The 27,658-nt window shown below is 40.5% G+C and overlaps 1 protein-coding gene across 5 annotated transcripts in view; it reads left to right on the top strand.

Annotated features, from left to right (window-relative positions):
* The window catches only part of CTTNBP2NL (CTTNBP2 N-terminal like), a 71,143-nt gene extending 43,770 nt beyond the window's left edge, over nt 1-27,373 (top strand). For 4 of the 5 annotated variants that reach the window (XM_021001806.2, XM_021001822.2, XM_021001815.2 and 1 more), the window contains 3 exons: nt 13,923-14,153; nt 21,954-22,061; nt 23,329-27,373. In XM_021001806.2, the coding sequence (XP_020857465.1) occupies nt 13,923-14,153; nt 21,954-22,061; nt 23,329-24,813 (1,824 nt within the window). In that variant the 3' untranslated portion in view covers nt 24,814-27,373. Of the gene's footprint in view, nt 1-13,922; nt 14,154-15,774; nt 16,488-21,953; nt 22,062-23,328 lie in introns of those variants that run through there. The other variant, XM_078154947.1, reaches the window with a different exon arrangement.
* Nucleotides 27,374-27,658: the final 285 nt, after the last annotated feature.

Genomic DNA, 27,658 nt, shown 5'->3' with positions numbered 1-27,658 from the left:
CACAAACAAGATTTGTACAGGACCAATTGGAGATAATCAGCAGAGGGAAGGCACTAATGTTAAGGAGGATCAGGAAAGACTTCTTGTAGAAGGTGGGATTTTAGCTAGGAACTGAAGGAAGCCAGGAGGCCAGCATGAGGAGGGAGAGAATTCCAGTCATGGGGGCAGTCAGTATAAATGCTTAGAGTCCAGAGATGGAGTGTCTTGTGTAAGAAACAGCAAGGAGGCTAGTGTCACTGGATCTCAGAGCACATGCCAGGAGAAGACTGGGAAGGGAGGAGGCATAGCCATGCTATACAGCACTTTGGATGGCAAAGGATTTTGTATTTATTCCTTAGAATGATAAGAAGCCACTGGAGTTGATTGAACATAGATAGGGATGTAGTCTTTAACTACCCAAAAGTTGAATGGGATGCTGAAGGTCCTGCCCAGCTCTAGGTTTCCAAGCAAAGTTTGCATGACCATTTGTTGGGTACAACATGGAGAAGATTCTTGTGTTGGTACAGGTCGGAATGCACTGATTCTGGGGCACCTCCCAACTCTGAGATTCTGTGATGCCTCTCCAAAGAGACTGGCTTCTGAGTATCTCTAATGAAGAGACTTTTCAAAAATTATTCCAAATATTAGACACTGCCCAACTCAGTGGGCTGACACTCATATTGTTTAATGCAGAACTTGATTGTTTGACTTATTTGGTTGTTTTCCCCCTCTTGTATCTGTACCTACAATCAACTTTGTGGTGTTTCCTGTGATTCATTAAACTGCTGATAATCTTATTTATCCACTACAACCCACCCACTTCCAGGGTTGACCTTTTCCTTCCTTTTCCTTATATATGTAAGGAACTCAGCTTTGAAATTTCTGGTCAAGTAAGTTGTGTTTAGTTTTGCCCTAAAGTTTGAAAGGATGGTTTAGAAAATAGTTATATAACCATAGGCTGTTTTCTCATTCCTTGCTGTAAGGATGATATCAAATACTGTGCACGCATAAATCATATGTACCTAAGATCCTTTCTTTTCCAGAACTCTGCAGGATTTATTTTGCTTGTCAAACATTGTGGGTGATGGTTTCCTGTTTTAAAATGTGAGGACTTTGACTTTAGAGCTACATTTTGTCTATATGAGACATTAGTCACTTATTTTACTTTTGGTGGTGGGGGAAATAGTGGTAGTGCTGATCACCCATCTTCTCTCAAAAAGTCTGCTTGTATATCAGATTTACTTTGTTTTAGAAGTGCTTCTAAAAAATTGTGTGAGGGGGCAGCTAGGTGGCGCAGTGGATAGAGCACTGGTTCTGAAGTCAGAAGGACCTGAGTTCAAATCTGGCCTCAGACCAAACACTTGACACTTACTAGCTGTGTGACCCTGGGCAAGTCACTTAACCCCAATTGCCTTAAAAAAAAAAACAGAAACAAATAAAAAATTGTGTGCTAGGTAAATATTTATTGAATGGCAAAATGGTAGATCCCCACCAACTTCTATTATACTTTCAAAGATATTTTCTGAGAGGACAAAAATCAGGGGTCTTGTTTTGCCAGAAAGAATCATACTTGGGAATCCTAACTTCTCAAAAGGAAGTGAACTCTGCCTTTTGTTATTTGCCAGACTTCACCTGAAAGAAGAGTAGAAGTTCCTGAAAGGAGAAGTTTCCACTAAAGGATCCCAAGTCCTAGGCTTCTGACCTTTTAAGAGCACACATATATGTGTTCACCTTTTCATTCCATTGTGTGTTCTTGCTGATTTCGTGAACCATGAATGTTTACTAATAATAATAGCTAGCACTTACATAGATAGAACTTTAAGGTTTAGGAAGCATTGTATTATGTTATCTCATTAAGTCATCCCAACAGCCCTGTGAGGGAGGTGCTAGTGGTATAGCCATTTTATCCCCATTTTACAAATACGGATTGAGAGGAGTCCAATGACTTGTCTAAGGTTACAGAGTTATTAATACGTATCAGAAGTAAGCGCTGAACTCATCTTCCTGACTTCAGATCTAGAAAGCTGCTGTCCAGCTGCCCCTCCAGCAGCCGTCCGGATTGTTTCTGATCTTTAGCTAGAGCAGTCATGGAAGAAATTTGTGAATTCACCAGTTCAAAAGTACTACATAGCACTCATTTATCATGAACTCTGTAACCCTGCTCAGAAGGCTCTATTATTATTGGGATTTAAGTATGTTAGTCAAACCTATTATACTTTTGTCCTTAAGTAAACAGTGGTTTAGATAACATCTGCCATTGCAGATGGATCCTAAAGGGTGTCTTTGAAGCAGACTTTACTTTTAGTCCCTCTTTAATTAAGCGTGTAAAGCAAAACTGTCCCAGATACATTTGCTAAGTGAATAGTAAATTACCAGTGTTAAAGTAAACTGTTGTTGATAATTACCACTTCAAATGTGAAATGTGCTATCTTGGTGTGAGAGCCTGCGAAGAGTCTTAGGGAAGAGAGAGATCAATTACAGTCATTCACAAAGAGTACCCACTGTATGCAAAATCCTAAGCTACTTATTGGAGAAGAAAGATACTTAGTAGGCTGAGAGGGGAGACTCCTTAGGGAGCTTGGAATCTAGACAAGCTCCATATAGAGATCAGAAAGTTAAATAATACAAAAAAGCAGTAAAAGAAATATCACAAGGCAGTATCTTATCAATTACTAAATGAATGGTACAAACTATGCCAGCCAGCATAAGCATTCTTTTTTTTTTTTTAAGGCAACTGGGGGTTAAGTAACTTGCCCAGGATCACACAGCTATTAAGTGTCAAGTGTTTGGTCTGAGGCAGGATTTGAACTCAGGTTCTCCTGACTTCAGGGCCGGTGCTCTATCCACTGCGCCACCTAGCTGCCCCATAAGCATTCTTTAAGTTTATATTTTGTAGGTCATTATCTGAACCCTATTCCGTACCCCCCTCCCACCTCAAAGTTTCAACCTAACTCCACTAGCCCTTTCACTGTGCTGTCTGGTATGTTAGCTCCCTAGGCAACAAACTTTCATTCATATTAAAATCTTCCTCCTCCACTCCTTCCATCTACTAACTCTTACTGCAACTTGACTTCCCCCTGATGACACAGCTCCCTGGCCGCCCTTATAGTATGGCTGTACCTTCATTCATTCTCCTCAGCTCATTTCGTTGAGGTGGGTGAGTTGGAATGCTCCTTGTTCCCCATTGCCACTATCAGGTCCTTCCCCTTCCTCTATCACTCAGGAACCTTTTGAAATTCATGCTCTTAATAGCTACCACCCAGTCAAAACTCTGGTTGCTATTGTCTATAGATCCCCGGAGCACTCCCCTTCCTTCTCAATAAGTTCAATATGTGGTTTACAATTTTTTTCTCCTCCTTAATTCCTGTCCTCATACTTCAGCATACATATTGATATTCCCTCAAATACCCTAACCACTCAGTTCCTCAGCTTAACTTCTCTACCCAACCTCAGCCACACACAAAGATACATTCCTTTTATCCAAGCATAATCTATTGGCTTTTCACCTCTCCCTCTGCCTTCCCTTATGTAACCCTACTCTTCATTGTCATTGTGACCTCCAGTCCTTTGACCCCTCAGTTCTCTCCCAGGCCATCTCCCTTCATTAGCCACTCTCTTCTCTTCTCTCCATCTTGTCTCTTTGATAAACCAATTCAACTCTACACTGCCCTCAACCTCTTATCATATTGCTGAATATGCCCAGCCAAGCCTCAACCTTAGATCACTCCAACCATTCATCACCATCACTCCTATTCACCTGCTGTTGAACAAAGGTAAAGAAAAATCACACAAGTGGACTGGATCCACTACAAATTTATCTTATATAACCTCAACTGGGCCCTCACTGCTACTAGACAGTCCTAGTGTACCTCTCTTATCAATGTACTATCCCATTCTCTGTGGGGCCTCTTCCAAACCTTTTCATCCCTCCTCCCACCCTCAGCTGGGAACCTTGCCTTATATTTGACTGAAAGAAATATGGCCATTCACCATGAACTCTCTCTTCCTTATCTCCTATCACTCAGATACCTTCTGCCATTATCGCCTTCTTCACCCCTTTCACATGATGAAATAGCCTTTATCCTTACCAAGGCAGACTACCCCTCCCCCCCTGACCTAGTTCAAGTGGTCCCATTCCAACCTGCTTCCTCCAACAGATTGCCCTCTCTGTCATCCCCACTTTCTCCCTTATTTTCAATCTCTCCTTCCCTACTGGCTCATTTCCTACTGCCTACAAATATGCCCAGGTCTCCCCTCCCAAATCTCCTCAAAAAAAGAAAAAAAAGCCATGGACAATAGGTGTGTCCACTTTGTCTCCTCTCACTTTTTTTTTTAAACCTCTTACAATCTGACTTCTGACCTTATTGGTCCACTGAAAATGCTCTCTCCAGAGTTACCAATGATCTCTTACTTGCCAAATTCTGTTGTCTTTTCTCAGTCTTCATTCTCCTTAATTCTGCAGTCTTTGATGCTGTTGATCACTCCCTCCTCTGTCAGTTTTCAGGATACCACTGTCTCCTGGTTTTCCTCTTACCTGCTACTTCTAAGTCTTCTTTGCTGGATCTTCCTCCAGATCATGCCCTCTAACCATAGGTGACCCTCAGGGTTCTAGCCTGGGCCCTCTTCTCTTCTGTCTCTTTTCCGTCTTTCTACTTCTACTTGATGAAGGTATTCTAAAATCGATTGTGAAACGTCAAGGTCAAGAAAGGTAGGACTAACACTAATTATTTCATATAAGGATGAATTTAAGATAAAACATTAAAAGAGATACCAAGTGTTATTCTTGTTTTAATGAAAGGAAAAATAAATAACAGATATCTTCATTACTTCAAGAATATGTAATCTCGTGTAACACTCACTAGCTATGTGACTCTGGGCAAGTCACTTAACCCCAACTGCCTCACAAAAGAAAAAAAAGAATATGTAATCTCATTGTGTTGGATATACCCTCCACTGACACCCGTGCTAGCCATCTGTCTTTGTTGAACACGATCTTTGTAAGTTTATTGTGCATGAAAAATACCATCACCCAGTATCCAGGTGCCTTCTGGTGATAACGCTTTCCAAACTTAACGAGGACAGTCCTTGCATAATCAACATATAGACTGAGCTTTTCCAACTTGGTAGGACCTACCAGCCCTTGCCCACTTTGGGATAGCTTTTAGGAACCCAGAGTCATTTTGTCACAATGAGGCATAGAATGAATAGAACCTTAGTATAGGGGAAATACGTAACAATTTTAAATACACGTGGGCCAAGCAGCATGACATTTACATTTATAAAAATATATAAAAAGATATTTTAAAAAGAAAAGCTAATCACATTACTAGAAGAAGTAAATGCAATAATAGTAGAGGATCTTAGTACCCCACATTTAGAACACCATATGCTTGGACAACAATGTAGTACAATAAAATATGAATGTATACTTAATGAACTAAATAAACCATTAAGTAAAGAAGAAACAATAAAACATAACTATTAAAATCTAGGAAATGCAGTCAAAACAAGTTCTCAGAAGCAAATTTATGGTGGTGAAGTCCCTCTGTAAGAGAAAAGAGACAACTAAGAATCAGATTTACAGCCAAAGGTATAAAAAAAGGAATAAAGCCATAGTCCAAAAGGAAAATAGAAAAGAAGAACTATCAAGGATTAGAATAAAAATAAGTAGAATGGAAAATTAGGGGGTAAAAAAGACTAAAGTGGACAAACCATTAGCAAATAGTCAAAAAAGAGAGAAAATCCTTACCAAAATCATAAAAGAAAAAGATCACAAGATTTCTTAAAATTAAGAATATCATCAGAGTTTACTGTATACAATTATTTATTAATTAATTAATTAAATAACAAGTGAAATAGTCATAAAAATACAAAATACTGAACTTGACTCAGCAGGTAACAAGCCAATTTCAGAGTAAGGAATAAAGCAAATTATCAATAATCTATCCCACAAAACATTTCTAGGTTTGATGACATCACAAGGGAATTTTTCCAAACAAAAAATGAGTACATCTTAGGTCAGGATGTTGGGTTCAGATTCTAGCTCTGCTACTTCCTGGTTGTGTGACTTTGGACCAGTTACTCAGCTTCCCTGGGCCTCAGTTTCCTCATCTGTAAAATTAGAGAGTTGGACTAGATGACTTTTTCCATTCTAGCTCTAAGTCTATAGCCATATGAACAAATGATTCATGTAATTACACAAAGTTACTACTAACATTAGAGAAATATGTTTCTCTCTGCCAAAAGGGACCATTTTATAATGAATGTAGAAATAAAAATATTGCACAAAATACATGTTGCATACAACTACACACTAAAAAAAAAATTACCCATGACCAAATGGAACTTAAACCTGAGAGTCAAGGATGATTCATTATTAGGAAAATAAATCATATCATCTATATGAGCATCAGAAACTGTCTGATTGTATTCGGTAGACTCAGAAGCTGTTGAAAAGATCCAAATCATTAGGACTTTTTCCTCAACTTGATAAACTGCATCAACCTGGAGCTAAGAGCTAATATTATATGGAATAGAGAATTATTAGAAGCAAGCTCATTAAAAACAGATACACATCCTATGTCTATTTGCCACAGTGTTAGAAATGCTAGCAGTTGCAATAAGAGAAGAAGAAAAAATGAGAGGAATTGACATTGGAAATAAAGAGGTCAAATTACTTTTCCTTGTAGATAGCATGGTTGTTTACATAGAAAATCCACAGGACTCAACACAGAAAATTATTTGAGACTGTAATTACTTGAGCAAAGTGGGTTATAAGAACCACCCATTAAAAATCACTTGTGGTCTTGTACTCAGCTGATAAAGAATAAAAACCACTTAGAATTACAGAACAAACATTAAATATTTGACAGGCAATCTACCTAGACACACAATTGACCCATAAATATAAGTCTTGATTGAAATAGATCAAGAAAGATTTTAATAATTGGATGGATAACAATACTCACAGATGAGTTGTATCAACAGTGAAAATGTGAGTAACTCTAAAATTAATTTAAAGATTGAATGCAGTGCCAATCAAAATGCTGATGGTTTTCTTTATAAAATTGAAGAAAATCATAATGAAATGTATGTGGAAATCATAAGGACAAGAATATCTAGGAGTAGTTTTTTTTTAAACCCAAGAAAGATCGTAGAGGGCAAATTGTTTTTATCATTTTAATTTTACATTTGAATATATGACTTTGGATGAGAACTTTGACCTCTTGATCTATAAAATGATGAAGAGCTGTAGCTCTAAATCTGTGATCCTTTGGTACTATTATAAAGCTGTTTTCATCAGAACCGTAAGGTGCTATATAAAAAATTAGCAATCCTTATAGAAAACATATAGCTATTATATAGTGCGCATTATACGTGTATGTTTTATATTTAAATATTATATTTTGTATGTTGCATATTGTATTTCAGATAACATATAGAAACACAATAGAATTGGAACAGAATAGAGAATTTGGAAACAGATTTAATGGTAAACAGATTTTTTTTTTGGATAATCTGTTAAGTCCAAGAATCTCTAGAAAATAAAAGGAGAAAAAGAATGCAATGTTTAATAAATGTTGTTAGAAAATAACATGGTCATATGACAGATTAACTCACATCTTTACTGTACACTACGTATACTGTGCACACATATACACAAGGCAAAAAGACCATCTACTATACCTAGGATGTTGATTTAACTATAGAACATTGCCATCAGTCTTTTGTAGAAAACGTGGCATACAAGATATCAAAGAGTGGCAAACTTGTCTGATTGGCAGAGAACTGGCCTCAGAATCAGGAAGAACCAGGTTCTACTCCAACCTCTGAAACCTACTGGCTGAGTAACCATGGACTACTCATGACCTCTCAGTGCCCCCAGCCAACTCTCTTAAGTTGCACAGCAAATGCCCATCCCTGTTGGTAGGTAGAGTTTTCCAAATGGAGTTGTCAAGGACATATCTGATCAGAAAAAGAGCTAGACCAATATTCATGATCATAAGATATTAGAAAGAAAAGGAAGGCTCCTGTTTTGTTGGTGGTTATGCTATGAAGCTGTTTCAGGAAAAGCATGGACAAGAATCCTACAGGTTGTAACAATGTCCATGGGTAGAAGGAATACCCACACTAAAGAGGTCACAGATCCACTGAAATACTTAAGATTTCTTAGACACATTTTTAATAATACTGGTAAAAATCTTTACACTTTTCAGATTCATACTATCCTTGTACTCTTTCTTAAAGTTCACTTCCATAGGTATGAGGAAAAAGGTACAGTGAAAATTACTGATTTTCTCAGTTGGCATCATCATTATTGAGCATGAAAACCTACTTTTTTTTAAGAGATAAAAGGCTTTCTAGAACAAATGCTATTTTCATGACATTATTGCCTCTTTATTCAGAGTACTTGGTTTGCTGATTTTTGAGATAGCTATTTATAGTTTATCAGAGACACCAGAGAGTGAATTACTTAGCAATGAATGAATTCTCTGTGGATTTAATAGCCTGTGGTAACAAACAAAAATAATCTTGGGTAATGTACAATTGTTTTTTGAGCACTAGGATAAAGGCATTCAAGTTTAAAGAGGGCCCACAGTATTTATTTTGTTGGTATGATATTTTCATAGGTGACCTCATCTTAGAATCATTTCATAAATGGCAAAGCTCCACCCTAAGCACATTTATTATAGCCTGATTTCCTAAAAATGAAAAGTGTGTGACCTACCATCTTTAATTGAATGTGTTTCCCCCAGTAGAATAAGCGTTGGCTGTGCCTCTTTGAGTTTGAAATCATACATACCGTTTGTTGTTTACTTAAAAGATAAAGTGGTTTGTTTCTTGCTTTAGGATTGGAATACACATTCTTTGTATGATATTATATGGAATAATTATCCATCACACCTCCTTCTATAGTTAGTAATAGCTATCTTGAAACTGCTAGAAAACTGGCATTCCAGATGCAGACCTTATATAATATTGGGTGGGGTGTAGTATAATGATTTTGTTACAGCTTTCATCAGTAGTATGTTTCATTCAGCTTGTAACAGTAACAGAAATTAGTAATAGATAAATAGTGTGTGTTGTCAGCCATAGCAATCCCCACTCTCATTGAAACTCTCTAACCAGCCACTTATTTTTCTGTTGTCTGAAATTAAGAGTTATCATGTTTTCTGACAAGCTATATATTTTCTGTTCAGCTATATTGTAAGTCAGCATCGAGGTGAAAAGTATAACACAGCAAGAAATTAGTTTAACTTCATCACAAAAATAGTGAAAAAACATCCAAGGCTATTGAAAATACTTCCTATTGATGAAAAAGCTGCAAATGTCATTAAAATATTAAAACTTGGAGTTTGAAGCCTTGAGTATAAGCTCTTGAACTTTGTCTTAAGTTTCACCTGAGGTGATAGTGGTGGTGGTGGGTAGCATAATCACAGACTAATATTAGCTAACATTTATAGAACACTTTTTAGTTTGGCAATGTACTTTAAATGTATTGTCTCATTTGATCTTCACAGCAACTCTATGAGGTGTTATTATTATCCCCATTTTACAGAATGTAAGAGCTAGAAAGAAAGGACCCTAGAGATTTATATAATCTAATAATTTTTTTTTAAATAAATGAGAAGACTAATGGTCAGAGCTGTGAAGTCACTTGTCCAGAATCAAAAAACCAGTAAGTGTTTGAGCCAGGACTTTTGAATCATAATCCAGAGCTCTTCCCACTGTATTATACTTCCTTATCAAGACTATGACTGTGTCCTGCTGCTAAACTGATCATTTCTGACTGGCTTGACGTATTTTTGCTCTGTAAATGATCTGTCTGGCTTATAAAAATTGTCCAAAAAAACCCCCCAGTACCCATATTATTGTCCAATCCAGTGTTTTGACTTCACCTTTCTTGTCTTGAACACATTTGAGGGTATACTCAAAATGATTGAGTTCTTTATGGGATGAAATCCCATGGATAAAAATTCTACAAGTATTTTTTAGATTCTTTCTACAGGTTCTTTTTCATTTATATGCAAAGCCACCAATTTCATGTAACTTGTAATTACTGTGCAAGTGATTTATCTAATTACTGTGCAAGTACTTTAAGAGAAAACAGACAACCTAACAACTGAGACCTTGCCAGAGAAGCTTCCCTTCATATGTCACTGGTAACTCCATGATGCTTATTAAACTATGCAAGATAATCACAGTGTTGGTTTTTAAAGAAGTTGTATCATTTAAGATGAGAAAGTAGATACACTCGAAGCTGAGAGACGGCTTTTCTGTGGATCCAGCATCAGATACCCTGTGGGATCTACTTTGCTCTGAAGAATATCCAGGACTTCCCAGCAAGTTGGCACATCCGTGCCAGTTCACCCCAGTGTAGTATCCCAAAACAGGGACAAGGAGTGATTTTTTCTCCGGTTGGGAAAATGAGTTGGTTAGACTCCTCTTTTTGTGTAATTTCTTTCCTATCTTCAGCATCTCCTCAGAAGGGCCACGGAGGTGACCTTTAATTCTCAGTGGTTGTGATGACTATGTTCTGAGAGCAAGTGATAACCAAGGAACGGTCCTTTGTGCTCTGTGGAAAGACATGAGAGAAGTTCTACAAGATGAGGAGACGTGGGCAGGGAGTGATCTGCACTTTGGGAAAACATGCTTGTACAGCAAAATGGAAAGAGTGTTGGTTTGCTTTAGAGTCAGGGAGCTGGATTTATATCCCTGTCCTACCTACTGTACACTGGACCTCAGTTTCTTCATCTGTAAAATGAATCCATTGAACTACATCATCACTAATGGCCCTTCAGCCTTAAATCTTTGACTCACCGAAGAATCAAAGTGAATACAATTCTTAGAATTAAGATCTCTTTCAGTGCCACTGCTTTTAAGGAAAACTCCCTGTGAGTCAGAAAATGTGGTACAGTTGACAAGGCAGCCTGTCTTCTGCCTCGGGAGACTTTGCATGGTTTGAGTAGTTTATGTGCTTGCCAGCTTACCCTTGTGCAGTCGTGGGTTACTGATCTTGTGTTTTTGTGCCTCTGTTCAAAAGAGCTGAGATGATGTTGGTGAAAAATAAGAAGCCAGTTGACCAGTAAACAAACCATAGAAGAGTTAAGAACTGCTCTGATCCAGTTCTTATGTTACTTTGAGCCTTGCTCAGAAGGGAGAAGACACATTACCCTTGGCAGCTAATTCAGGAAAGTGTGCTCGTGTGTGTGTGTGTCTGTCTGTCTGCCTATTTTTCTCCCACACTCCACGTATGTCTCTTTGTTTCTTTGACAGCCCTTCCTCTTGCCTCTGATTGTAGATCATTGGTGGAGCTCACTGTGTAATTTGGAGCTAGAAAAGAGATATCCTATCTGGTACTTTGCAGCACCAGGATCCCTTTTCTCTCCCTCTAAAAATACACCCAGTTAAATGAAGATAGAAAAGATGATCATTAACATTCCATTCTCCAAATCTCTAGTAGAAAAAAAGTACATGAGTAAGATAATCATATTATCCAAAGATTTCTAATAACATGGTCATATAGGCACATAGCAAAGCCAGATATGGAAGTCAGAATTCCTGAGTTCTATTTATCTACTCTAAAGATTAGGTGACTGGCATCATCACAAATTGTGGAATAGTATTAAATTATCCCTGAGACCAAAATTTGGTCAGGCCATTAGATACAACACCTCACATTTTTCAATATGACTCTTAACTTTCTGATTGATTTTTACTGTATTATAACAAACTCATTACAAGTCAACAGTGTGGCAGCCAAAAGAGATGATGCTGTTTTAGGCTATATTAAGAGCAGCATAGTTTTGGGGCAGCTAGGTGGCACAGTGGATAGAGCACTGGTTTTGGAGTCAGGAGTTCAAATGTGGCCACAGGCACTTGACACTTACTAGCTGTGTGGCCTTGGGCAAGTCACTTAGCCCCGTTGCCTAGCCAAAAAAAAGAGAGAGAAACAGACAAGACAGACAAGAATAGTTTCCAATATAAGGGAGGTAAGAATTCCTCTTTATGTTCAGGTCAAGTCATCCTGGAATACAGTGTGCAGTTTACAGGCATCACATTTGGGGAAATACATAGGCCAGCAGGACTTATCCAGAACAGGGTTTCCAAGATGATGGGAGGACTGGAAAACATGTCATAGCAGGGTCAGTTGAAGGACTGGGGGCTATTTGGCATGGAGAAGACTTAGTGTGGATGTGACAGTTATCTTCAGTATTCAAAGGCCTATCCTGTAGAAGAAAAGGTTAAAAATGTTCTGTTTGGTTTCAGAGGGCAGAACTAGTGGCAGTGGCTCAAAGTTGCAGAGAAATAGATTTCAGCTTGATTTAAAGAAAAGCTTCCTAATAACACCTTCCAAAAATTGAATAGGATGCCTTGGGAGGGGGTGGGTTCCATTTCTCCGTTTCGTTGGAGGCTTGAGAGCCGAGTCTGGATGACCACTTGCTGGGGGTGTTATCAGAGGGCATTCTCGTTCAATCATGGGTTGATCTAGATGGAGACCCTGAAGGAGCCTCTTGCAGTTCTTAAAGATTCTTTGTGTGATTAGCTCTTGACAGAAAGGAGGGCTGGTACAGGAGTCCAGCTTAGTCATAGTATGCTTTATAATTGTCAAAAAGTATCCTTATTTACGTAAAGGACTTCCTCTCTTTAGGTGCAAGAAAAATTTTAGGCAACATTCTGGTCGCAATCTATTTGCAATTAATATATAAATGTGCTTTTGTTCTTCAAGTACGTAAGGCTACAAAAGTGAGTGTGAATCCATTGAAAGAAGTAAGTGTCATGTTTGTTTTATTTCCTTGGGGAGAGGCAAGGAAGGGAGGATTGGTTTTCATTAAAAATCTCATCTCCACAGCTATTTAGTTGTGAATTTCCCTGTCTTAGAAATGGTTTCCTGTTTGCAGGCAGTGGTGTAAAGATATGGTAAGTTCTGCTGAAATAGTTAGAGAAATGGATAAATGATGAGAATATTTATAATTTAACACTGATGTTTGCTTTCTACAGCAAAGCTTATTGCTATGATTTTTGTGTTTCCGTAACATTTTTAACTTTTCATGTTTTTTATAAAATGCCCTAAGGAATTATTATTGCTTTTTATCATATGATGGTGGTGTATTTCAGAAATTATTGATCGTTTTCTTAGTTCTGTTTAGTTCTTAGTGCATTTCATCAGTGTGAATTTGGTTCATTTAAAAATATATGTTTATATACATATGTATAAAGAAAAGTGTCTGTGCCGAAAGTCACCTTGCTGAACATAGAAGAAGATAGAATGATGGGAGTCATTGTGCCCCTAGGAAAAATGAGAATTCAGTTCAACAAGCACTTGTTACATTCCTACCATGTGCTAGGCACAAGTACACAAGTAACCATAAGGCAGAAGAGAACCCAAGTGCCATAAGAGCGGCCAGTGAGACTAATCTCCTCCCCTTGTTTTGCAGATGAAGAAATTAAGGCCGAGAGACATCAGATGACTTGTCCAGGTCACAAGTAGGAAATAGGAGAGAGCTGGGATTTGAACCCAGAATCTCTGACTCCAAATCTAGTGTTATTTGCACTGTTTTGTTCATAAATAATCATAGTTCCTGTTTTGACACCTCTCCACAGTTGACAAAGCGCTTTCCTCACAGCTCCCATGTAAGATAGGCTGCTTGGGTATTATCTCCATTTTACAGATGAAGAAACTGAGGCTCAGAGAGGTGAAGAGTTGTGCCCAAAGACATACAGGGAGGAAGGGGCCAGGGCTGTATCCAAAGCAGGGCCAGGCCGGTATCTGTATTTGAGTAGCCTGATCTGATTTTAATAAACAGGCCCATTGAGCCCACTTTTTCACATAATTCCATGCTATCCAACCTCCATTTTAAACTGGATTATTATTGCTTTGTGTTATTAAGCAGATATTGGATGATTTTGTGTGTATGTGTGTGTTTCTATTTTCCTATCAGGCCCAACACAGAGACACTTTCATTGAAGAGCGCTATGGAAAATACAACATCAGTGACCCTTTAATGGCTCTACAGAGAGACTTTGAAACACTCAAGGAAGAAAATCATGGTGATAAGCAACCTGTCAGCCCTCACCCCCTGTCTGTACTTAAGGCGGTGATGAAGCAGTGCAGAAACATGCAAGAACGCATGCTATCCCAGCTGGCCGCCGCAGAAAGTCGGCACCGCAAGGTGGGTCCACTGGATCAGCTGGTGGTATTGACCTTCAGGCTGGGGCTCATCTAGTACTGCCCTGTGCTTTCTTATGGCAGCTTGATTTAGCATCCTTAGAAGGGTTTGGAAAAATTTCAGCTTACCTAGAGCAGGGCTTCTTAGCCTCCTCTGTATCATAGACCCTTTGGCAGTTTGGTGAAGACAGCAGACCCCTTCTTAGAATAACATTTGTTGCCTTACCTTCAGAATCAAAGGAAATTCTGAATTTCAGTTAGAGATTAGTGTAAATAAAGGCGTAATTTTTTTTTTCTTATCCAAGTTCACGGACCTCCTGAAATCTCTCCATGAACTGTAGTTGGGGGTGGTGAGGATTCTCTTATTCCAAATGAGAAATTCGAGAGTGTGCCGAGTATATTCATTCTGGTATCATTGCTCCTCGTGACACCACTCTAGAATGCTGTTTGTCCAGCTCTTGATGCAGTCTGAACTTTGGCAGCACACAGAGACTAGACGGAGTGTTCTCTGTTTGCTTACTTAAATGATAACTACGTATGATTAACAGATATTTGGGGAAAGTTGTGGCCAATAAAGTCCATGTGTATAGTCACCTAAATATAAACGTACATGTGCACTCACACACACACGCCTTCATAGATTATTTTCATTTATTCCCTATTTTGAATTTCATTGCATTTTCCTGCTTATAAGACCATACACAGTGCCTAGTAACGGTTACCTTAGGGCAATTCCAGCCTGGCAGAAATGACTTTTTTCTCTCAAGTCATATAGACTGCTAGCCATGAAAGCAGACCTGTGCTTTCCCTGACCTCATCCTATTGGAATCCTGGTGCCTGGGGGTTGACTCCCCGTCTGTTGTCATTGGCTGCTCAGAGTTGGCCCATATGAGGTACTGGCAGGAGTCAACATTCCCTCAGTATCATTCTGGCTTTGGGCCAACACAGAGGGAGGCATCAGGGCATTCAGTGGGAGACCATTGGGCCTGGAGAAACCACTTTAGTGACTCAAAGCCCAGGAATCCTAGGGTTGCTATGACGGTCCCTGAATTAAACCCCTTATCTGCCACACATCTTACCCAGGCTGGTCTTCCTCCTTCTCATTTGAGTCCAGGTGTAAGGTCCAGTTAAAAAACACGTGAAAACATAAAGGCTGCACTGTGGCAAGGTGGCACTGAATTTGTGTGGTACTTTATATTTTTCAAAGTGTTTTTATTATGTAATAAGACCTTCACATGGCACCATAAATGGTATCATCTTTATTTGACAACCAAGGAAAATGAGTAGCTCCAGAGACTGACACATGTATTCAAGGAAGTGGCCCCAGAAAGATTTGTTGCTGCTGTGTGTGTGTGTGTGTGTGTGTGTGTGTGTGTGTGTGTGTGCGCACATGTTGGGAGGAGGGAGTAGAATTAACGCCAAATTCCATAGTATCGTATTTCAGTGTAAGACGTGCAATGTGTTAAATCTGGTTTTTAAAGGACACTTGAAATCTCAGGGCATGTATTGGGCTCTCTTAAGTGGAAGAACTTAAGCTCTTTCAACTGCACTTTAGTTATAGCATCTCCACCAAAGCAGCTGTGTTAGTCTCTAAGCCCTCCTTGGAGCCACACTCCAGGAATTTTTATTCTCCAATCAGGAAAACTGTTGGTAAAGAAAAGTGCTAACAATACAGGATGGAGGGTACGAAGTATGAAGACAGATGGCATTCCAGGGCTTGAGCATGAGAAACATCGACTATGTTCATGCTGTGGAGAAGACCTTCTTTTGTCCAGAACATCATACAGTAACATCAAGATGTCTTCTTAAACTTTCATTCTCCTTTATAATTCTGTTGAAGCTTATGACACTCATTTGTAAGAATAAGTTTTTATTAACATCTCTTGTTTTTGCACCACCACCATTTCCCACTGTATCCCTCCCCTCCATTCCCTCTCAGAGAAGCCATCCCTCCTAATTAAGATATTTTTTTTAAAAGAGGGGAAAAAAAAGTTAAGCAAAACTGCTATTTCAAAGTCTGACATTCTTTACAATTTTCCAGACCCCACTGTAGTAGGCCCTAGGCCTGACTCAATGCTTCTCTTTCAGATTTGGGATTAAAATGAAATGAGATACCTGGAGCCCTTCTACCCATTAAGAAAAAGAGGTTGGAGGCAAAGCCAAGGTGATAGAGTATTGGGGAGCAGTATAGTGAGTTCCCCTCCACAGACTTCTCCAGACAGAGTGGAAAAATGCACCAGACAAACTCCTGATGGGGAAATCCAGACAAGTCCTTTGTCTGGTCTAGCTAGGCATAAGAAGACAGAAAGGAAGTCTGCAGACACTAAGGATGGGTCAGGTGAGGTGAACTGAGTACTGCCTATCTAGGGAGAGGCTGTGCATCAGGGCAAAAGGAGGTCCCAGACCCATACAAGGGCACTACAACAGGGACGGGGGCCAGCTGGCAGCTTTCTTTCCCACTATCTGTTCCATATCACAGATCCAGTGAGAAATGAAAAGGGCACCTGTGCAGGGGAATGGCATCCCCAGATAGGGAGGCCTTGGGCTAAGTACAACAGAAAGAAGGAAGTTCAGAAGTCAGCAAAAGCTGCAGTGTGGCTCAGACTCCAAGCTCAGGACAGGGTCTCACTTCCAGCATCTAGCCCAACCTTCAGAAGAATAACCAAGGCAGGAATCCCAGAGCAAATGGGAGCCTACCCTTCTCCCCCTTTGAACCAACAGAGCTTTCCATATGGCTGATAGAGAGACAGAGTCCAGCAGCAATCTGCTCTTGCACAGACCCAAACCCAGATCAGGTCAGCAACTTGCAAAGTTCAGATCAGGGGGACAGCCGTTAGACTGCTCTTGGAAGCATTGAAAGCTTGCAGGTTCTCCAACCTCTCCCTGAGGTCCTGGAATAACACAACACTCAGAACCCCAAAAAAGCAGCAACAGGATTAGCCCAGACCTTCCCTACAGAAGTATGATAGAGCCCAGCCCTCAGATCAAGTCCAGAGTCAGGAAGTAGACTAGAAGAATGGGCAAACAAAAAAAGAACCCCACCATAATGAGCTAGGATGATGGCAGGAGCACTCAGACATAAACACAGAAGAAGAGAATGATGCTAAAACATCTACAAGCAAAGTCTCAGAGAAATACAGCTTGGCACAAACTCAGGATTCCTGGAGGAGATGAGGCAAAAGTTTAAAAAAGAGCTAAAACTATTTTTATAAATGGAATGTGAGCACTTAAGGAATAAAATGGAAAAGAAATGAGAGCTATAGAAGAAAGAATTGGAAAGGGAATTAACAGGTTGGCACAAAAGGTACAAAATGTTATCCAAGCAACAAATTCCCTGAAAATTAGAGTGGACCAAATAGAAGTTAAAAGTCTTCATGGGCAACAGGAAATGCTAAATCAAAGTCGAGATGACTGAAAAAAAATAGAAGAAACTTTGAAGTTCAAAATCAGGAGTGAAGAAAAACATTAAAAAGGTAAACATGAATGAACAATGATAAAGGGCTAAACAAGGATAAGCTGTTTACATTCAAATATAGGGGGATGATACACGTATCCCCTTTGAACCTTGTCATCATCATGGCTCATAGAAGGAATTCAATTAGACAAGGCCTGGGAATAATTCTACCGTGGCTTGATGATCTTAAGAAAAGAACGGAAAGAGAGAGGAAGAGGAATATGCCAGACAGAAAGGGAAAGGAAAGTTAGAGAAAATTATTTCATGTTATCAGGATGCATGGGTAAGATATCCATACAAAAAAAGAGAAGAGAGTAGGAGAATTGAACCTCACTCTCATCTGAACTTGTCAAAAGAAAGAAGAATACATATACGTGAAATACATTTTACTCAACAGAAGAAAAGGAGAATGGCAGGAGGGGAACCAGAAGGAGGATAGATTAAGGGAATGATTAATTCCTAAGCAAAACAAATTCTAACTATATAAAATACTTATGGCTCTTTTTGAAGTGACAATAAATGAGAATCTGAGGGAGTATCCATAAATTAGAGAATAGATGAACAAGTTGTGTTATATAAATGTGATGGAATACTATTGTGCTGAATTCGCATAATAGCCAACCAGGATTTCAGAGGACTGATGATGAAACATACTCCCTACCTCCTGACAAAGAGATGAAGGACTCAGAATGCAGAAGCAGACAACCGTTTTTGGACATGGCCAATGTGGAAATCTGTTTTGATTGACAATATAGGTTTATAATGAACTTTTTTCCCCCTGTGTTCTCAGCAAGGAGGTTGGGGGTAGGAGGGTGAGAAAGTAGATATTGACTGATTAAAACAAATAAAATATTTAAGAAAAGAAGGTTTATTTAACCAGAGCATAGAGAAGCCATTGAGTAGGGACACAGCATTGACTTGGTTCAGCATCCCTTCCCCAGCTCTCTGTTGTCAAGCCAGTGGGAGGAGCTCCTGACACTTCCAAGCTGGCTTTGGCACTTAAGCTACCAAGAACCTCTTTTAGTGCTTTCAGTCTTAATCCTCTGTCAAGTCTCAAAGATGGCTCCATTACCTTTTAGGGGAAAACTGGCCTTGTCTACATGGGGTAGAGCCATGTGGAACACTTGCCAGTCGCTCTCACTGCTAACCTGTGCAACAAAAAGCAGAGACAGCTGCCTTGTCATGTTGCTTTTTTGGAAACAACCTTGATGATCATTTCTAGTATTCAGATTATATTACATATTGGGAGGGGTCCTGGGTTTTAAGGCATATGTTCATTTATGCCTCTTTCTCCCATTCTCACATACGTTGGTGTAAGTTATGTTGCATTTGAGACATAGCATGTGTGATATGAAGTGAGCCCTGGACCAAGAGTCAGGCGATCTGGTTTTTGTTTTGTTTTTGTTTTTGGCTAGGCAGTAGGGTTAAGTGACTTGCCTAGGATCACACAGCTAGTAAGTGTTATGTATCTGAGGTCGGATTTGAACTCAGGTCCTCCTGAATCCAGGGCCGGTGCTCTGTCCACTGCGCCACCTAGCTGCCCCGTGGCGATCTGGTTTTGAATCATCATTCTGCTACCTACTTGCTGTATGACCTTGGACAAATTTAACCTTTTTTCTTAGGTATAAAATGAGAGCATTGGATTGACTAAAATCTACATTCCCTTTCTGCTCTATAATTAAGCAGGGTACTTAGGTGAGGAAGGCACCTATTGTTAACTTAGTCCACTATGCCATTTTTGATACTGGATTGACTTGGGTTTTGAGGTAGGCACTCTTGAAAGGCTGTAACCACTGCATTTGAGAATGTTTTATGGAAAAGAATGGGAAAGCTAGATAAGTTTAGTTTGACATGCCCCATGGATTTAGGAACATCCAGTGGCAAAGGGTTCAGATGGAGGAAAGTTAGGATACTATGGACAAAAATTCCACAGTGGAAGTCATCAGAGGCAAGACAAAAATCCTTCAAGAATGGATTTCTGATTATGCAAAGGTAAAAACAGTTCCATTGAAGAAAAGAGGAAGTTGTCCAAGGACACCCATGTGGATACACAGAGGGAATTCCTCAACCAACTTGGATTTTAAAATATATCTACATCAAGGGACGATAAAAAGAGATTCTTAGTTCTAACAGGGAAAAGAGGAGGATCAAAGCAAGGATGGGGCCACTGGATTAAGCAAAGAAAATATGATGGAGAGAAGGCGGAACTACTGAACGCATTTGTTACTTCCTTTTTTTCAGTCAAGGAGATTAATCTTTGGACTAGAAAGGATAAAACATAAATAGTTAATAGGGGGTTGATAATCATGATAAGTAAGGAGATAGTAAGAGATCACCTTACAAGCTCAAATTAACAGTATTTCAAGTGTCTTCAGAACAGCCAGATGTGATTCTTGAGGCACAGTCTTTGAAAAATCATAGAATCAAAAAGGTGCATAGGACTGGAGAAGGGCAGATGCTTCCCTTTTCAAAAGAATGGAATAGAGGCTGCAAACTAACAGACAGTAGACATAGCTTCACAATCTGGCACAATTGGTTTTTTTAAAGGAAGTGATTGCAAAGATCAGCACAGTTTCATCAAATGTAATTCCTACCAACTAGGTTAACATTATCTCCCTTTTTTGACAGTGTTACTACATTCCTAGATCAAAGGAATGCTGTAGATAGACTTTGCCGGGATTTTAGCAGTGGGTTTGATAAAGTCTGTCTTCCTCTTCTTGTATACTAGATGGATTTGGGCTAGATGATGGTTTAGTCGGTTGGATTTCAGAGCTGGCTGGCTAATGTCTGCACCCAAAGAGTGGTCATAATGGTTCAAAATCAGCTTGGAAGGAAATCTGTAGTGAAACTTGAGGTCCTTGAGAGTAGGCCTGGCCATCTTTGTCTTATATCCCCAATGAATAGTACAGTGTCTTGCATGTAGTTAAGACTTAATAAATGTTTGTTGAACTAGAAAGGGTTGTAGACTTGGTCCTGTGCTGTTTAAGATTTTTGTCTGTGACTTTGATAAAAACAGAGTCAAGTCAGCAAGCATTTATTATGCATGTATGTGCCATCAACTATGTTAAGTTCTGGGAATACAAACACAAGCAAAAGGAAAGATAGCCCTTGCCCCGGGAGGAGGTTATATTTTAACAGTTAGAACAGCACATAAGAGAAAGCTGAAAAGGAGTGGCAGCCCAGGTGCTGTGTGAGGGCATGTTGAAGAAAGAAGTCCAGAGAGCCAGAATGAAGGAGTAAATATGGCTGGCCTGGCACCTCCTCAAAATGGAGGTTCTGGGAAGAACTAGCCGGTCAGAGAAGGGGCTACCAGGGTGGCAAGACCTTCCATCGCGAGAAGGGCGAAGAGAGACGTCTGGAGATTCAGGGGAAGAGCCCCAGGAGGAACGTGGGAACATGAGTGGCACGCTTCTCCATTTTTCAGATGAAACAAAGCTGGCAAGAATTGCTATCCCACTAGATGACAGAATCCCCAAGAAAAAAAATGTTTTTGATTGACTAGAAAATTGAACTGGATCTAACAAGATGAAATGTAGTAGTGATAAATCTGAAGCATTGCACGTGGGCTAAAAGAAATAACTTCCTGGGTATAAAAGAAGAAAGTCATGGCTAAACATCAGTTCACCTGAAAAAGATCTGCAGGTTTTAGTGAGCCACAAGCTCAGCGTGAGACAGCAGTCTGACACAGCAGCCTCAAATGCTGATGTTACATTAAGACTTTGTACCCACACCTCTTAATTCTGCCCTGGTCAGCCTACATCTGCAGTATTATCTTTTGTCCCAGTCACCGCACTTTAAGAACGTTATGGACAAACTGTGATGTTTCACTTGAGAAAGAAAAGGACCATGGAGGACTGATATCTGTCTTCAAATGTTTGAAAGATTATCATGTGCAAAAGGGATCAGATATATCCTGTTTTACTCCAGAGGCAGCCAGAATTAGGAGCGAATAGTCAAAGTTATAAAGGAGTAGATCTAGGCTCAATGTAAAAAACAACACACACATGTACACACACACCCCCCTCAAAAAATGATAATAAAAACCCTTCCTGAAAACCATCTATCTGAAAGTGGAATGGGCTGGCTTAGGAGGCAGCGGGTTCCTTCTCACTGGAGGTTTTCAGGCAAATGCTGGGAGATCATTTGTTAGATATGCAGGAAAAGGGGTTTGTTGGTCAGGTGTGGGTTTGAATTAGACGATCACTGAAGTTTCTTTTAACTCTAATATTATGTGGCGTATAGCCTTTTATCTTATCTTATATGACCACTAATACTTGACTAAATTATAAGAAACTGTGGTGCATTTTGATATTTAGAGATGAATTAGTTGTGATTTTTTTGACTTGGAAGGTGATCCTAGATCTTGAGGAAGAAAGACAGAGACATGCACAAGACACAGCTGAAGGAGATGATGTCACATACATGTTGGAGAAGGAGCGAGAACGGCTGACTCAGCAGGTATTGTCCGGACTATGGGAATGTCAGGCTAGGTGGTTAATAGCTTCATCTTCATTCTTTGATTTACACACACACACACACACACACACACACACACCCCTCTTAGTATACTTTGACAGCTGGGATATAGTCACAATTGTGCTAAAAATAATTTTGTTAATGTTAGATTTGGAAGGGACCTTAAAATCATATCGTCCAACCTCTTCTTTTCTTTCTTTTTTTTTTGTAATTGATGAGGAAATTGAAGTTTATAAAGGATAAGTGACTTGCTTAAAGTCACAGAGGTAAGTAGCAGTATTAGAATCCACATCCTATAAATACAAATCCAGAGATCTTTGTACTATATAATGCTGCTACTACTCAATTAAAGTCAAACGCATTTTCTGTTTGTTTATGTGTAAAAGCTAATACATTTATTACCATCTCTTAAATGATTTGTTCCCCTTTTATAGACATCCTTGTATAATGGCCTTAGAGCCACAAGAACTGGGTTTGAGTCTTAGCTTCAGCCCTTGCTAGCTACCTGACTGGGCAAATCACCTCACTTCTCTGAGCCTCAGTTTCCTCATTCTGTGAAGGATAATAACACTTGCACTACATACTTCACAGATTTGATGTGAAGAAACCACCTTTTAACCCAAAGACCCCAGCTCCTGGGACAAGAACTCACTATTTGACAAAAACTGCTGGGAAAACTGGGAAATAGCATGGCAGACACTGGGCACAGATAGACCATCTCACACACCCTATTCTGAGATAAGGTTGAAATGGGTACATGATTTAAATATAGAGGGTGATACCATAAGCAAACTGGGAGAGCAAGAAATAGTTTACCTGTCAGATCTATGGAGAAAGGAAGAATTTATGACTTATATAATCCTGTGCCCTCACTATTCGTCAGGTGGCCCTAAAATCTTAGAATATTAAGTCTTAAAACTGCACTAAGACTTTGAGGACGCCCTGTATTGATCAGGGTGACCAGAAATCTTTATTAACCACATATTTATGGTACAGTGATTATTGAGGCTCATAATGCTGACCCTTAATGCAAGATCTAGAGGTGCCATTTGAATCATCAGGAAAAGAAATTGTTACACTCAATTTCTATTTCCTATTAAATGAATTTAATTATTTTGAAAAGTTGTACTGTACGGTAACTCTAAATCAGAATATTAAATTGATCATCTCATCCCCCAATTATAAAGAGAGTTGTCAATATGCTTTCATTTCCTATTCTAATTAAAATGTGTGGTGGTATTTTTTCCAGCTGGAATTTGAAAAGTCTCAAGTGAAAAAGTTTGAAAAGGAGCAAAAGAAGCTCTCCAGCCAACTGGAGGAAGAGAGGTCCCGCCACAAACAGCTTTCGTCCATGCTGGTGATGGAGTGCAAGAAAGCTACCAGCAAGGCCGCAGAGGAGGGGCAGAAAGCAGGGGAGCTGAGCCTGAGACTGGAGAAAGAGAAGAGCCGTGTGAGCAAGCTGGAGGAAGAGCTGGCGGCCGAGCGGAGGCGGGGCCTGCAGACGGAGGCCCAGGTGGAGAAGCAGCTGTCAGAGTTTGACATCGAGAGGGAGCAGCTGAGGGCGAAGCTGAAGCGCGAGGAGAGCCGCACCAAGACTCTCAGGGAGGAGATGGAGAGTTTGAGGAAGACCGTGAGAGATCTGGAGGCGGCTCAGCCGGGCGGCAGTCCTGGCGAGCCCACGAGGACGCCTGGGACCGAGTCCAGAGGCACCGCCACCGACTCCCCTGGGCTGGTGTCTGTGTTCTGCCAAACGGAGAGTCTTCAGGCAGAAAGACCCCGTGGGAGCAGCACGCCCAAGGCCACAGCGGCTGGCTCACTGGGCCCTTCCCTGTCCACGCACTCCTCATATGCGAAAACCAACGGCCATTGTGACATGGAGATACAGACCAGCAGGGATTTGTTACCAAGTGGGGGGACAGAAAGTCTGAGGCCACCGCGAGAGAAAGCTGCTGGGCGCACCCAAGATCAGACGATGGAGAATGGCGGGTCTCCCGTGGGGACAGAGCCTCCCGCTCCCCTCGGCATGCCCCTTCCCTCCACCGGCAGCCCTCTGCCTCCAAGCAGCGCCGCTGCCTCCTCTTCGGCCTCCTCCCCTTGTCCTTCACCAGTCCTAGCTAAGCGCTTAGTAGGGCCAGCGGCCAGCAGCCCCGGCTACCAGTCACCCTACCAGGTGGGAATCAACCAGCGCTTTCATGCAGCTCGCCACAAATTCCAGGCCCAGGCAGACCAGGAGCAACAGCCCAGCGGCCTGCAGAGCCCGCCCCCCAGAGACCTGTCCCCCACCCTCGCGGACAGCTCTGCTGCCAAGCAGCTGGCCCGCAACACAGTCACTCAGGTGCTCTCCAGGTTCACCGGCCAGCAAGGGCCCATTAAGCCCGTTTCTCCCAACAGCTCTCCCTTTGGCACAGATTACCGCAGTCTGGCCAGTACCACCAGCCCAAGAGGCGACACCAGCCATTCACCCACTCCGGGGAAAGTCTGCAGCCCTCTGAGCCCCCTGTCTCCTGGGATCAAATCACCTACCATCCCCAGAGCCGAGAGAGGGAACCCTCCACCCATCCCTCCCAAAAAGCCTGGCCTTACCCCCGCACCGTCCCCTACCGCTCCACTGACCAAAACCCCTTCACAGGCAGCCCCTCTGGGCACCGCGGATGACCTTTCCAGCAGCTGCTCTGCCAGTGCCGTGGTGGCCAATGGCAAAGATATCGAGATACTCCTGCCTACCAGCAGTTAGTCTCTAGGAGACTCTGTGTTTGACATTCCATTGCATTTCGTCCAAGAGCTTAAAGATAGACCATTGGGTCAGATCGTGTTATTTATTTTGATAGTGGTGGGAATTTTCTTTGATACATTTTAGTGTATTTTCACCTTTTTTGTACTTTTTTAAAAGTAGAAACTGGGTAGTTTGGGTTTTATGTCTCAAATCTTTGTACTGAAGCTGGAAAAGGCACCTCAAAGATGTCTCTAGGCTGAACAATCACCATCATGTCATGATGGAGAAGAGCTTTTTGCGGACCAGGTGGCAACTTGTTCTCTATTCTGGGATGAGAAACATTCACTTTCAATTATGCAGAAATGATTCATGCAGATTTTTATTCCAGATGAACATGTATAAAAAGTGCCTGAAATAAGATTGCCTGCCATATGACTGTGGCTGTGTGGCAAAATACATGAAAAGGGGTCATGTCCCAACAGAAAATGAGACCTTCCAGGACTCCAGAATGTTCCAGATCAACACTGCTTTTAAGCCTTTTAGTGTGTTCTTAATATAAACTGTTCTGAAACAAGGCTGCATTATTAAAACACAAACCTGTTCCAGGTGAGGATGAACGTAAGCTGAGAGCTTTATTAGCAAGCCCCCGCCAAGCCCTCCTGAGCAGTAAGTGGTTGAGATGCTCATCTTTCTGAGACTGTTCAATAACTCCCGGCACCAATCCTTGGATGAAGTGAAATCGCTAACGGTCAAATCCCTTCCCCCCTCTCCATTCCCCCCCCAAAAAGTTCTTCGAGCATCCACTGACGTGTGTAGAACTGCTGAGTCCAAAATCTTACTATTACTTGAAAAGGAAAATTGTTAAACATTCTGTATAAATGTCTTGTGACAGAATGATGGGATCTTATTTACTGTGTTATCAAAAAGCAATAACTTAAAAGTTACTCATTTTGTAATGTTTTAAATCCAAATTACACCGGTTTTACCAAATGGTCACATGTGCTGTCCCAGCCTGCCAACATATGGTGACTGTTACTTGGGAACCAAATTAACATTTGCCTAGATAGATACATATCATATATCAGTATAGATACACATCCATGTACATGTTAACGTACACACACACCTACCACATGCTTATAGAATATAAATTTTAGTGTGATTATATTCTTGGAGTTTCCAGTATTGCGTAAAGAAAAAGTAGAAATGCACATGAAGATTACCTGCCAAAGTAGCCAGCTTGCCCTCATTTGTGCTGTTGGGCCCCGTTTAGGCATTGGGAGGAATGGCCTCTGCAGGGCAATGGGTAGAGTAGCATCCTCGCTCTTGGAATTTCAAAGCTGAATCCAAATCCCTTATCATCCTGGGGAATGTTCCTGGAAGAGGGAGAAGGTAATCTGACCTTTTCTCATTTTAGCAACTCATCTCTCAGTAGGATTTCTTTTCCATTTCCCAGATGGTATGTGGGAGATACAGATACACAGTATAGACATTTCAAGGGAGGGTGAAGGCAGATGATTTCTTAATTTTGCATCAACTTGTCAAGGTAGTCTGATCCTCCAAAATGGATAGGGTCAACCCTGTCATTGCAGTCAAGACTGCTCTTAACCCAGCCTGGACAGATGAATGTTTTGTCCTTCATAAATGGCTGTAGAGAATGGGAGTCCCAACATGCCTCCCTGGGGACACCATTTTAGTATTTAACAGCACTTCTGAAAGTCTTTCAGATGTGTAATATTCGGTTCGTCCCTGCAGTTTTAAATCTGCTCCCTCCTTATCTGGCATCAGTTCATGGGGAAAGCAAACACTGACTAGAAATCACTCTGTAAATCAATTATTTCTTAATTGCTACATAAATTCACAGGATTCATGTTTTGATCTGGTGGTGGTCCATGTGCCACCAGGAGAAAAATAGCAATGCTACTAATTACTGCCCCGAGATAGCTACTCAGTGATAAATCAGGGGGGTCTTAAATTGTCCAAAGCTACTACTGTGCACTGAATTTTATCCTCATACTTGGCACAAATTAACAATGTCTACGATAAATGGCTAAAGTTTCTCAACTAGAGAGGGGGTCTGCAGCTCTTAATACTTTTATTACCTCTCTTTAAATGGTAATCTTAATAGTTGCATTGTGCTCTTTCTTGATGGCATGGATATAGAGAGAGATATATACTATAATGAAGTTTATTTCTTAGGAAATGCACTGAATAATGTATTTCTTCTACAGTGTAATATGGGGCGGGGAAATGCAAACGAAAATGTGTATTTTTGCAAGTAGCCTATCTTCTGAGACAAATAAGCACAAATATTGCAATGGATCCAATTAATCCAGTTAGGTTTTATAGGTCTAGTATTTAAGTTTTGCTGTAGATTGTGTGTTGATAAGTAAAAAAAAAAAAAGTATGATTCATATGTTGGTTATTATCCTCAAGTTGTTGCAAAGCTTTGTCACTGGTTATGAAGTCCAGACACTTAACAGTAGCATTAATTGTCCATTAACACATGTAAAGCCAAATGTTTCCTGGGGAATTCTTCATTTTTTTTATAACAGAGACAACATTAAAACACGTGAAATCATATTGCCAAGAAAACTTATCTTGTACTAAATGAAAAATGTTGTACAACAAAGTATATTTTATTCAGGGTACAGGGGAGGGGAGGGAGGGAAAGAGAAGAACTTTAGAGAGGGCACTCACTTCTGGCTTAAAAACAGAACTGGAACAGGGGTGTGTATGCGGTGTGCATGCATGTGCACGCTGACTTTATCAGATGACTACAAAGTACTCTGATACCGAGAAGAATCAGGATGATCACCAATTGCTTAGTCAGCAACCAGCTTATATGAGCTCATTTTGCAGATGA

Source organism: Phascolarctos cinereus, unplaced genomic scaffold (genome assembly GCF_003287225.1).
Source record: "Phascolarctos cinereus isolate Bilbo 61053 unplaced genomic scaffold, phaCin_HiC Scaffold_5;HRSCAF=322, whole genome shotgun sequence".
Classification (NCBI taxonomy): domain Eukaryota; kingdom Metazoa; phylum Chordata; class Mammalia; order Diprotodontia; family Phascolarctidae; genus Phascolarctos; species Phascolarctos cinereus.
Note: the sequence above shows the minus strand (reverse complement) of the source record. Positions and strands in the feature narration are given on the sequence as shown.